The 14,156-nt window shown below is 32.3% G+C and overlaps 1 protein-coding gene and 1 long non-coding RNA gene across 3 annotated transcripts in view; one reads left to right on the plus strand and one right to left on the minus strand.

The window, feature by feature from the left end:
* Positions 1-14,156, plus strand: part of LOC149542990 (inactive glucose-6-phosphate 1-dehydrogenase 4, chloroplastic-like) — a 150,125-nt gene that overhangs the window by 70,316 nt on the left and 65,653 nt on the right. Inside the window, exon 3 of the mRNA XM_089797913.1 lies at positions 13,874-14,121. Coding sequence (XP_089654039.1) covers positions 13,874-14,121 — 248 coding nt within the window. The remainder of the gene's footprint in view (positions 1-13,873; positions 14,122-14,156) is intronic.
* LOC149542991 (uncharacterized) overlaps positions 1-14,156 on the minus strand; it is a 148,019-nt gene that overhangs the window by 69,101 nt on the left and 64,762 nt on the right. The window lies entirely within an intron of this gene.

Consider the following 14,156-nt stretch of genomic DNA (forward strand, 5'->3'; position numbering starts at 1 on the left):
TGACAACAATTGTAATGTTCCCTTTTAGGATATCTTGAGTATTGGGACAATTACTTCTATTCCTCTCACTTACACTACCTAATCTTTGCAATTGAACTATGTAATGGAGAATATGAACATCAACTTCTATTTCTGATTCAATCAATGAAACATAAGCAAAAGGATTTGATATATATGTATATCAATATTTCTTTGCTAAATGATATTAGTGTCTTCTGATATGTCGAAGAAAATTATGCTAAATCGAATACTAGTAGTTTCTATTATGTCAATATGAAGTATACAACAGAGTATATATTACTATCGCTTACAGAGATACAGGATGCGTTGCTTCTGATATGAATATATGTAAATATGTGTAATGATATGTTGCTATTTCTGATATAGTGATATGGATATGCAATAGATAGGGTATTTCTTGCCGCAAGTTGTTTTGTGTGATATATCATATAACAAATATGGTTATGCAAATGTGAAGATATTGCCTATAGTGACTAGTTGTTGTTCCTGATCTGTACTTATATGCTTGCAATGATGGTTAACATGTTAATCCCAAATAAGGCAATAACACAAATGGGCAGTTCCAAGAATATATAAATAAGAGATAAAGTTTTCAAATTGATGCCTTGAATGAACAATGAAAATATCTTCTTATTTCTGCATTCTTGAACGAGGAGTCACATTAGACAAGTCGTGTCTTGTGCCTTTTGATAATTGCCACTCTTCATAACAGCATATCCTTGTCTGAATGCTAATCAATTAGACTCATATTCTCATGGCTTTCACTAACTAATAGTTTGCATACTTCCATTATAGTTAATCTCCAATTGTAATTGATGTTATTGTGTCTCTTCATTAGTAAATTTTGCAGATTATTAGCCCTTAATCAATGTTTACTCTTCTTATCGAGTAAGCATATCAATTGATTATTTTAAGTCGACATCCTTAACATCATATTTATTCCTTGATAAGAGCAGTGATTCTTCTTGTGATTGATGCATAACTAACTCGACCTTTTTATACTGTGTGCTCCTCCAAGGATACCCAATCTGGTCATAGGAAGCACATTAGGAGACATTACAATGAGTTACAATGTTACTTAAACTAGCCATGTCATGTGTAGAAGTTGCATCATCTAAAGAGATTTTTGGCAAGTTGTGCAATAATAATGACTAAGTAGGCACAACGAGAGTTATATCCCGAATCCTCATCATCATCTCATTGTAGTCACGTTTTTTATTTAACAAGTTACCATAATAATGAGGATTTTGGACGAGAGACCCCAACGGGGCATGATGCCCCTCATGGGTATCTGGGGGCAACGCTCTAGTGTAATGAAGGGACAACACCCCCTATAGGGATTTAGAAATACATCCCTAATAGGGTTGAGGGGAAGCTAAGCCCTAATTAAGGCCTTTGGAACCTTTACCACCAAAAAAATTGCATTTTTTAACTGAAGCAAGAACAAATAAATTATATAAATCTGGACAAACTTCTAACACAACTTGTGATTTATTGCATTTACTCGGGAGTGTATTAGGAAACACTTCTGTTCATTTTTCAAAAGCTCATTGCAGGGTTTTTGACAGAGTGACATGCCAAGCATTTTGACTCAGGAGTACTCGTGAGCCAAAAGAGTTTTTGGAGTGTTTCTCAATAGAGGTCCAAGAATGTTGATTTCATGATTTTCAATTGATCATTTTCATTCCCCTAGATAAAGGACGTTTGTTTGGTTATTGGTTCAAACAGGCTCAAATTATTATTTTCAATAATATAATGACTTAAAATAAGTTTATATATTAGCGGGAGGTTTTCTAGTTGGCAGGTTACAATTTGACTTTGAACACCATTTGCCCATGAATGTAAATGGTGGATAAAACACAAATTTGATTTCTACATTCTCAAAATTTTATATCTTCAAATTTCCAACACCTACATAGTGTGCATTTTTTGCCATTAAAATACAAAAGGAAACTTAAACAAAAATTTTTTGTAAACTAACTATTATAAATTGTAGAATAATTGGGTTGGGGCTGATAATATTGAATTTTTTATGCCTACAACACATTTTTTTCTGAGAGGAATGGATAGGGAAGAAACTAAGAAATAATCACAAATATATAATTTAGAGATAAAACAAAGATTTCTGGTGCGGGTCAAATAGAGAAGAAGAGCTAATTAAAGAGGAGCTTAGATCATCTTGAAAATAAAGAGTAACACCTTTATAGGGTTAGAGAAACTAACCTATAAAGTATTAAGATGAATCTTTTATTTTTCTGAAGGGAAATATTTTCTATCCAAAATCAGCTTGGTTGAGTTGTTTAAGTTCATATTCTGAGGACTAAATTGTTAAGAATGTTGGCTTCTTAGTGAATTGAAACATCTAATCAAGTATTGATTTTTCATATATATATATATGTGTGTGTGTGTGTGTGTGTGTGTATTTTGTCATTGCCTTATATTGTAAATACCGATTATCAGGGAGAGTGTACTCTTCTTGTTTTGTTATTAATATAATCGCGGATCGTGTATATTGATCATATCATCCACTTAAGACATCTATTCTTACCTCACTGATTATCATCAGGAGTCTTCCCTTAACTTACACCCCAATTACTATTTGATGTTTTGAACTACATTTACACCGGTTAGTATCAGGTGTTTACACACCAATTAGTATCAGTCACCTTGTCTTGCTCTCACACCGTTTCAATATCGGACCGTTTTGTTATGATATCGTGCAGTTAAGTGTATGTTGAGGCATAATCACGTAGGGTCATGCCCCTACATGATTATGCTTCAATATATGTGTGTGTGTGTGTTCTATTCAATCTACAGATCATTATCAATAACATTGGCATATTTGATCTCAGATATATCAGAATACTACTTCAATATATATATATTGAAGATATATTGAATTTATATAAATCATCAAGCTTTCACATAATAAACTTCAAGGTCTCCAGATTTATTTCATCTCAATTCTGAAAATATAATTGCTTAGTCTCCACCAATAAAGATCTATCAAACTTTACATGTTATCAGAACCAAATTGGTAGAGAGACTTTAAAATTTGACCTTGAACCAAAAGTGACAATATGTCAAATAATGTTAGAGTAGAGGACAGACTTTAAGGAGCAGCAAATTTCTTTTCTTGGAAAATTTGGATTATTACAATTCTTGAAGAATTAAAACTAGAATCTTTTATTGAATCAAACATTTCAATACCTGAAGATGACTCAAAAAAAGCCACTTGGAAAAGACGAAATAATAAAGCAAGGAAAATCATTGTGGATTCAATAAAAGATCATATTCTTCCATACATCTCAAATCTCAAAAAGGCGTTTGAAGTATTCAAGACGATTAAGGATACATTTGAAATCAACAACTCAAGTAGATTGATTACATTAAAAAATCAATTGATGAATACAAAAATGAATAAAGGAGAAACTATCTCATCTTACTTTGGAAATATTTCCGAAATTAAAAATCGTCTATCTTCTATTGGAAGCAAAGTAGAAGACCAAGAACTGTCGATAATAACACTTAGAGGATTACCCCTATCTTGGGAAGCATTCATTCAAGTCGTCAACAAACCCTCAATACCATCTTTTGATCAACTAAAAAATGAGTGCACGTCTGAAGAATCAAGACTAATCTCTAGGGGGATCATCTCAAATCAAGAGGAAGAAAATCAAGCTCTTTTCTCAGTCTCTAACAACAAAGGAAAAAAGAGGAAATTCAAAGGAAAGAAATATGACGATAGGAAATGGAATAATAATTACAAAAAAAATGACTTCTCCAAAGTTAAATGTTATAAGTGTGAGAAACTTGGACATACCTTCACAAATTGTCCAGGAAGGGGAAAAATCTTAGCTTCTTTAGCTAAAACAAAGAAGGATGAAAGTCTATTATTCTACTCTGCCTTATCAAGTGAGATGAAATCCAACGAAAATGTGTGGATAATAGATAGTGGTGCTTCCTGACAAATAATAGGATTCGAAGATAATTTTGAAACTTTTGGAAATTATCCCACTAAAGGAGTCACCATTGGAGACAACTCCACTTATCCAATCAAAGGAATTGGGACCTGTTCTATACAATTAACGATTGGGATCACACTAAAATTGAAAGATGTTCTCTTTGTACCAAGCATAAAAAGAAATCTATTATCAATTTCTAGACTAGCTGATGAAGGTTTTCAAGTCACCTTCAATGAAGACAAAGTTTTGTATTGGCCTACACTAATCTAAAAAATGCTATCACCATAGGGACTAGAGATGGGACCCTATACAAACTATGCAACATTCAAAAGCAAGCTCTCAACCATGAAGTGACAAATTCTAATGAAGTATGGCATAGAAGACTCAAACATATTGGATTTGGTCCACTTCCAAATGTAGAGAAAATCACCACTGGAACACCTAGACTTAATTCAAAACATATAGGCACCTATAAAGGATGTGCTCTAGGAAAGAACATTAAAAGACCTTTTCGTCCCAGTGAACACAAATCTAAATCAGTTCTAAAACTAGTTCATTCTAATTTATGTGGTACTATGCCAACACTTTCCCTAGGAGGTTACTCTTACTACATAATATCCATCGATGATTTCTCTAGGAAAAATTGGCTCTACTTTCTAAAGGTCAAAGAATCAAATGAGGTTCTATCAAAATTTAAAGAATTTAAAGGAATTGTAGAAAATTAAACGTCAAAAAGAACTAAAACCCTAAGATCAGACAATGGGGGAGAATATACTTCTAAAAATTTCAAATTTTTTTGTACCTCTGTTGGGATTAAGAGGGAGTATACAGTGCCTTATAATCCTCAACAAAATGGGGTAGTAGAAAGGAAAAATAGAACCATTGTTGAAGCAGCAAAAACCATGCTTCATGATCAAAACCTACATTTTTCATTTTGGGTGAAGGCCACCAATATTGTTGTATACATTCAAAATAGATGCTCACACTCAATACTAGAAAACATAACACCTAAAGAAGTTTTTACAGAAACTAAACCTGACTTAAGTCATCTTAGAATTTTTGGTTGCTCTGTTTACATTCACATACCTAAAGAAAAAAGAACTAAGTTAGAACCACCTGGGAAGAAAGGGATATTTGTTGGGTACAGTGAAAACTCCAAAGGGTATAAAGTCTATGTACCTAGACAAAGATCAATTGAAGTAAGTAGAGATATCATATTCAAGGAAAAAACTGCGCTAAAACTATCAACAAGTATAGAAGATGAGCCCATCACAGACTTACATGAAAATCTATAAATTGAAATTCAGAGGGAGAACATATCAGAAGAAAATGAACTATTACCAAGTACAAAAAACAGAGACATCTCTAATATCAAGAAAAGGCCATTATGGGCAAGAAAAATGATTGAAGAAAATAATGTTGAGCCAGATGAGATTTCCAGGGAAAGCAAGAAAACCAGAAACAAAACTTGTTACACTGCATTAGTAACTGAGCTTACTAAATCTAAACTGTTAACTGTTGAAGAAGCCCTAACTTGTCAAGCTTGGAAAGATGCTATGGTTGAAGAATATCAATCCATTCTACAAAATGATGTTTGGGATATTGTACCCAAACCAAAAGACAAATCAACTATTTCTTCAAAGTGTTTATACAAAATCAAATATGCTTCAAATGGCAGTATTGAAAAACATAAAAAAAAGTTTGATGCTCGAGGTTTTTCTCAGAAGGCAGGTATTGATTATGAAGAAACTTTTTCCCCTGTTGCTCGATACATTTCAGTAAGAACAATTATTGCAATTGTAGCAGCCAAAAGATAGAAGATACACCAAATGGATGTCAAGACCGCATTCCTAAATGGGGTCATTAATGAAGAAGTAAATATTGAACAACCTGAAGGTTTTTTTATAAAAGATAAGAATCTATATGTGTGTAAGCTCAAGAAAGCTCTTTATGGCTTCAAACAAGCATCTCGAGCTTGGTATCAAATTAGGATACTCAAAGAGTGAAGCTAATCCTAACATATATTTCAAAATCTCTAATGATGATATGTTAATACTTGTCTTATATGTTGATGATCTACTAATAACAAGAAATGATCACCTAATTGAAAGATGCAAACAAGATCTTCTAACTGAATTTGAAATGAAGGATCTAGGCCTACTATACTATTTTTTGGGTCTAGAAGTATGTCAAAAAAAAGATCATATTTTTCTAAATCAAGGGAAGTACACTTAGGACATCTTGGCTAGATTTGGAATGAAGGACAAAAAACCCCTTGCAACTCTGATGGAAACTAATCTATTGTAATGTCCCCTCTAAGACTAATTTGACAAATAGGGACTAATACCTTGAATTCTTATAAAATGATTGCTCTTATCAATAACGTTCGTCCCTCAAATGTTCACTCGGATGTATGATAAGTGGTTTGATATTATATATAGTAACACTATATGCAATGTTGTGACTTTGTAATGAATATTATCCAGTTGTCAAAAGAATGTTAATCATATACCATAATACTAAGAATTATTATAGCTTGCAAAATTATATGCTTGATAATTATATTGATTTGTGATGTATTTATTCTTAGAATTAGTTGACATTATTATTATATTGTTATTATATTACTACTATTATATTTTTAACATATTTAATAATTGTTATTATAATTTATTATTACTTTGATTTTATTTTTATTTTTATTTTTTATTGATTTATTCACTTATCCTAGAATAGGAGATATTACAATACCATCCTTCCCAAAATTGCTTGTCCTCAAGCAATTCAATATTTTCTCCTTGTGATTTGATTCATAGTTGAAAAACTCAGTTTCAGTAATATCTCAACTAGCTCAAAATTTTTGAAAAACTTAGAATCGCCAAAAACTCGTCAAAAAATATAGGCACTTTTATCGAACATTTGAAAATATAAAATTTTTATGGATATATATTAATAAATAGTTATGAAGACTATAAATAAATATATTTGTTCTCTATAATGAATTTATAATTTGTAAACACTATAAACTTATAAATGTTGTTAATAAACAATGCATATGCATATTAGCATTAAGAATAAATATACAATATTATAATTTATTAGATATATAGTTATTAATTTATACTAATTTATAAATCTCTGTAATGAATTTATTAATATACAATATTATACTACTTTAGTATTAATATATAGTATAATAGTATTTTAAATCTGAATTATACAGTATTATAAATTTACAAAACTAGTTCAAATAAATTAAAATTTGTATATTATAAACCTATCTATAAACTCATGATCATCAATTCATTACTTATATAAATTTACAATTTATAGCTCTATAAAAATATATATAGTGATGTTGGTGTGTATACAGGAGCATAATAGTGATGTGTATATGAGAAGATTTGACTACCATGCGTTCACTTTCCAAGTCATTCATTGGGGATAAAATTTAGCATACTTAGACAAACTTACATTAAATTTCCAAGAATGTTTTCTATAACCTATTGAAGAGCAAAACCATTATGTGTGTATCCTACAATCAACACTCCATCTAGAGGCATCTTTGAGGCATATTGTCGAAATAGTTCATGTGTCTAAATATGTGCTACGTTTTCTCAGCAATCTGAATCTGTGTTCGTTAATAGTCCTCGATAATCGCACTTTTCCTCAGCAGCCATCGCAGCCCTTTTGTTAGCCATCACAACTTGCGGGAAAATGAAAAAACTCTAAACATTTTCTAGAAAACTTTATTGTTTTTCAAGTTGACTTAATCAGCAGTTTTTTGACCAAAAAATCGTAAAAACCATGATTTTTTCATCCCAAATGCAATGTGATTTTTTCAAAATATCGTCGACGATTTATTTGGCGATTATATCGGCTGGCAATTTTGCTCACAATATCTCGTGATATTAGCAATATATTGCAGTTTTTTTTTAACTATGAAATTTTGATTGATCATCCTGCAACAACAATTTCAATTTTGGGGTTAGATAGTGATAAATATAAATTTAGGGATCACCAATTTCAACTTGAATTACTAAGAGTGATTCAAAGAAGGGACTTATCTTTATGTATTGTGTACTTCCCAATCTTTCCTTTCCCTTTCTTTGACACATGACAAGTCTTGATTAGTAATCCTCATAAGTATTGGTAGAGACTTTATCTCTTCCAAATCCTTATAGATACCCTGTTTTGCTATGCATTTGTAAACCTTAGGGGAGACTTTATCCCACCCTAGGCCTCTATGGCTATCCCTTTGGGATATATCCATCACTATAATCCTTAGGAAAGAATTTTTCTCACCCTAAGGCCTCTATGAGTATCCTTTTGGGAAGTACTCATCTCCGTGATCCTTAGGAGAGACTTTATCTCATCCCAGGTCACTAGGGATATCCGTTTAGGATTATCCCTCTCTATTTAATCCTTAGGAGAGTCTTCATCTCATTGTAAGGCCTCTATGGATATCCATTTAGGATTACCCATCTTTATAATCCTTAGGAGAGGCTTTATCTCATCCCAGGTAACTAAAGATATCCCTTTAGGAGTATCCCTCTCTATTTAATCCATAGGAGAGACTTTATCTCATCCTAAGGCCTCTAAAAGTGCATGATCTCTCTATAGTTTCATTCAAGGAGTTTTGAGAAAATTTTGAGTATAAATACAATTGAATATTTGTATTCATATACTTATTACAAATTCTCATAATAAATTACTTGTTTTTACTTGTCAATCCAAAAGAAATAGGTACAAATACTAACTGAAAGTGAATAATTTCTTATCCCATTTTATTTTCCCTTCTTTAATATCGATTACTAATTCCATTCAAATTTATACATCAAGTGGAATTTCTTCAAAATACCATCGTTTCTCTCCTTCATTTTGTGCTTGGATACTATTCAAATCTCTTGGACCATGTCTTGCTTTCTTATGTGACTCTTATGTTTCTGTCTCGATGTTGCTTCTATTTTATTAATTTGATTCTTTTTGCTACACTTGTGACCTGATGCCTATGGTTCTCTACACCTAAAGCATAAGCCTTTCTTCACTACGTCCTCTTTTTGCTTGAAAGCATCCTTTCCTTGGCATTGATGCCCAACACTCCGTTTTCCTTTGCAAAAATAACTTTTTTTTCTTTATGATATTTTCTCGAGTCATTGTTTCTATGTTGTCTTTGCTGAAAAATTCTTAGATATTTCCTTTGAAGGATTTGATTCTACCATTTTTTCTTTTCTAATGGCTTCTTCCAAGTTTTGTGGTTCATGTGGTTTAACAAAGTGCTTGGTGGAGTATTTTAATCCTTCTATAAATATATGAATCTCTTTTGGGAGGTCTAGAAGTTAGAACTATAACTACTAACTCTTGGAATTTGCGAGCATAGTCTTCCACTGTTCCAATTTGTCTAAGTTGAGTTAGTTCTTAGAAATACCATTCGATGTCCTTATCATCAAATCTATTCATGAGCTTTTCGGAGAGAATTCTTTATAGGATTTTACATCTTTATGTCCCAATGAGATACGCCCATGGGTCCACCAATCATGTGTTGCTCCCTCTAGATGCACTATAGCGAATTGCAAGGCATCTTCTTCCATCATAGAATTTAGAATAAAAAATGTGTTTAATTTTTCTAACCATTGATGCGGTGTAATCTTTTCCGAACCATCAAAATGTGGAAGCTTTATTTTGTTAATTTTATGTTTGAGTTCTTCATTTATAGTCCTTCTACATGTCTCCCTTCGTTTATCGTCACAAAATTGTGTGAAAGATACCAGTTCTCTAACATTAGGTTCTAGAGCTGCGTATGCCCTTGCAATTTCTTCAATCCTAGTCATTGGTTGTTTTATGCCATCTTCTTCTCTCAGTAGCTCTGCTCTGCGTAGGAATGATGGTTGCAGTATTCCGGTTGCAGAAAACACATTATTATTTTCTAAGTGAGTGGAGCTAGTTTTTCTTGCATGGTTGGGTTGACTTCTCAAATTATTGATAGAATTTCCCATATCTTGCAATGCTTGGAGAAGTGCTTGATTTGATTTTTCCATTTGACTCAATATAGTTTGGTTGGTTTGGTTGTTTTGCTCCATATAGGATCTCACCTCATTTGCTAAGTTGTTCATTATGGTTTTATTTGTCCTCCTCTCATAAGTTTCCATAAGCCTTCACTCATAGGATGGCAGGATTATGCTCTGATACCACTATAATGTCCCCTCTAAGACTAATTTGACAAATAGGGACTAATACCTTGAATTCTTATAAAATAATTGCTCTTATCAATAACATTGGTCCTTCAAATGTTCACTTGGATGTATGATAAGTGGTTTGATATTATAAATAGTAACACTATATGCAATGTGGTGACTTTGTAATGAATATGCAATGATAAACTAATCACTTACAACAATATAGACTTTGTCTCTGATTTGGAGTCGGGACTTGTTCATATATGAATTATTGATTTTTGCACTTAGGGACTTCTCTAATTTAAACCGCTGCAATTCATTATGTGTGAAAGGAATATGCTTCTAAAGACGTATCCAAAGTTAAATAATAGATAATAAGCTTTTCTAGTATGTTATAAACTCGTTCTACATATATTGTAGGTTCCGATTGACTCCAATGCAATAGAACTAAGATATAAGTATGAGATAATAGATAAGCAACTTCCTATTTACTATGGGCTCTTCTACCTATCTTATCTCTTATTATTCCCTCTAATCTAATTTGATGTCTTCAAAATGTGTCTTCTCATTCCTTGGGTGTGTCGTTTCTTCCAACCCTTCTTATTGCAGACCTCAATGATTCAACTATGAGAAATTACGATGCGCTAGCGACCTCCTCTGCTTGAATATGGATGGCGTCGAGATGATTAAGGGTCACTGACGGACATTGGAGGAATATGAGTTTGATCTTTTTGCAAACATGCTTTTGTATACCGTGAATGTTGTTGATTGGGTTATAAGTGTTCAATGCCTCCCTCTTTTTCATGTTCCCCGTGCCATATTCATGTGCGCTCCTCTATCATGGTTGCATCACTTCATAACCATTACCATATATGAGCCAATGACATTGTTTTAATTATATATTATTTAGAAACCATTTATTATTATATATGTAATGGTTGGTTTATTATTCAATATATAATCAAAAGAATGTTAATCATATAACATAATGTGGGATATTGCTATCGGGATTTAACTGTGTGATTTTGAGTCAAACTCATTGGCCCATATTTCATGAGTAGTGATTCAACATGAATCCATCTCTCATGAGAATAAATGGAACACTTAGCATTCATTGGATCTAGGTGATGCTCACAGGGGTGAAGCACTAGGACTTCCCGGGAGGTCAGCCATCCCAATACTACTCCAGCTTGAGTGTGCTTAACTACGGAGTTTCCTCCATGGTTAAACCCAAAGCTTGCAACCCCATTTGACTTGCTGTGAAAATTATCTCCTACTTATTAATATATCATATTACTAAGAATTATTATAGCTTGCCAAATTGTATGCTTGATAATTATATTGATTTGTGATGTATTTATTCTTCGAATCACTTGACATTATTATTATATTTTTAGCATATTTAATAATTATTATTATAATTTATTATTCTTTTGATTTTATTTTTATTTTTATTTTTTATTAATTTATTCACTTATCTTAGAATAGGGGATATTACATCTACACAAACTGAAAAAGGAAACTCTAGACTCAGAATCTATTGACCCCACTCTCTACAAACAATTCATTGGATCACTCATGTATTTAATAAATACTAGGCCTGATAGCTGCTATGCCACCAATGTCTTAAGTCATTTCATGTGTGAACCAAAGAAGATTCATTTGATGGCTGCTAAACATATCTTGAGATACTTATGTGGCACTATTGGTCTTAGATTGAAGTACAGAAATGTTGAGATCAAACTTAAAGGTTATATTGATTCTGATTGGGTTGGTTGTTCCATAAACCGCAAGAGTACAAAAGGATGTTGTTTTAGTCTTGGGTCAGCAATGATATCATGGTTCACTAGAAAACAGCCTAAAATTGCAATGAGTTCCAGCAAAGCTAAATACATGGCAACCTCCATGGGAGCCTGGGAAGCAGTATGGCTGAGAAAGCTATTATTTGGATTATTTGGAAAGCAACTAGATCCCACAGTGATTCATATTGATAACCAAAGCTGCATCAAACTTTCTGCTAATCTGGTCTTCCACAATCGCTCAAAGCACATCGAAACTCCATACCATTACATTAGAGACATGGTTGATAGAAATGTGATAAAGGTATTTATATCAGCACTAATGATCAAAATGCAAACATCTTCGCCAAGCCTCTTGCAAGGATGAAAATAGAATACTTCAAAGATAAACTTGGTATGAAAAATTTGTAAATACATCGAAAAATTTATATATTCATGAATAATTGAAAATTAGATTGTTTGCAAACTTGTAAAATGAAAGGTGACAATCTTTCATGTGTTTAAGATCACTATTGTAAGGTGACAATCTTATCAATAGTTGATCTACTTTCTAACACCAAAAGTGTAGAAGTAAAGTGTTATCATTGTTCTTCAGGCCGGATTTTGCCGGACACATTGATCACCATCATGGTTCTTTGGGCCGGATTTTGCTGGATACCATAATTGATTAACCACAGTTAAGTGGTATTTAAATTTTGTGTACATATATATATATATATATTTTTTTTTTTTTATTTTTTTTTCCACATCCCTCATTGCTAAAGAGGGAGTATTAAGAATGTTAGCTTCTTAGTGAATTGAAACATCTAATGAAGTATTGATTTTTCATATATATAAAATCCATCATAACCTTATATTGCAAATATCGATTATCGGTGAGAGTTTATTCTTCTTGTTTTGTTATTAATATAATCGAGGATCATGTATATTGATCATATCATCGAGTCTTAACTCACCAATTATTATCGGGCATCTTGCCTTAACTTACACCCCGATTACTATCGGGTGTTTTGAATTGCATTTACACCAGTTAGTATCAGGGGTTTACACACCGATTAGTATCAGTCACCTTGTCTTGCTGTCACACCGTTTCAGTATCGGATTGTTGTTTTGTTATGATACGGTGTAGTTAAGTGTATGCTGAGGCATGCTCACGTAGGGCCATGCTCCTACATGATTATGCTTCAATATGTGTGTGTGTGTATGTGTGCTGTATTCAATTTGCAGATCATTATCAATAGCATTGGCATATTTGATCTCAGATATATCAGAATACTACTTCAATATATATATTGAAGATATATTCAATTTATATAAATCATCAAGCTTTCACATAATAAACTTCAAGGTCTCCAGATTTATTTCATCTCAAGTCTGAAAATATAATTGCTTAGTCTCCACCAATAAAGATCTATCAAACTTTACATAAATCTGTCCATCATTTTTAAAATTTGTATTATTTCTAGGAGAACCATATTTCTAATTTTGAATAGGTTTTAGAAACCCATGAAACTACCCAACTTCCCTCACTCTTTTGTAGTTTCTCTTAGATTAAACAGTTTTATTTCTCATGTTATTCTAGAACGGATTGAATGTTCATGTGTTAATTTAAATGTGTTCCTTTCACTTGTCAAATGTTATCTATTATTGATTCTTAAAAGCAGGGTAGAATTATAGAAACTTCTTGTCATTTATTAAAGTTCAATAAATGGCATGCAAATTATTTAAAATGTTCATTCTTATCAACTAGGATATCAAAGAATTATGATTTCATTTATTAAGACATGAAGAATAGGTTATTAACATGTTGATAATTAACCTTATTCATGGGGTCCATTTCTTTTTTTAGCATTTTTCTTAAGATTTATTTGGGCTGACCAGCTAATTTTTTCTACTTAATTTTATATTTTAGGAAAACATGAAACGGAAACTACTGTGAAAATACAAACAGACAATGTTGTGAATCCTTTAAATGACATTGAAGTGCCTCTTGTTGCTACAAACCATAATTTGCCTTTGCAAGAAAAAGGTTTCCAGACTTTGATAGAAGCTGCAGGACCTTCTCTGTGCATTGCAGTCATCGGAGCAACAGGGGAACTAGCTAGAAACAAGATATTTCCTGCATTGTTTGCCCTTTACTGTAGTGGCTTCCTTCCCAAGGTACATCGTTCTACTTCCTCTCATAGTCCTATACT

Source organism: Cupressus sempervirens, chromosome 8, assembly GCF_028749045.1.
Source record: "Cupressus sempervirens isolate cs-2001-9-10 chromosome 8, ASM2874904v1, whole genome shotgun sequence".
In the NCBI taxonomy this organism is placed as follows: Eukaryota; Viridiplantae; Streptophyta; class Pinopsida; order Cupressales; family Cupressaceae; genus Cupressus; species Cupressus sempervirens.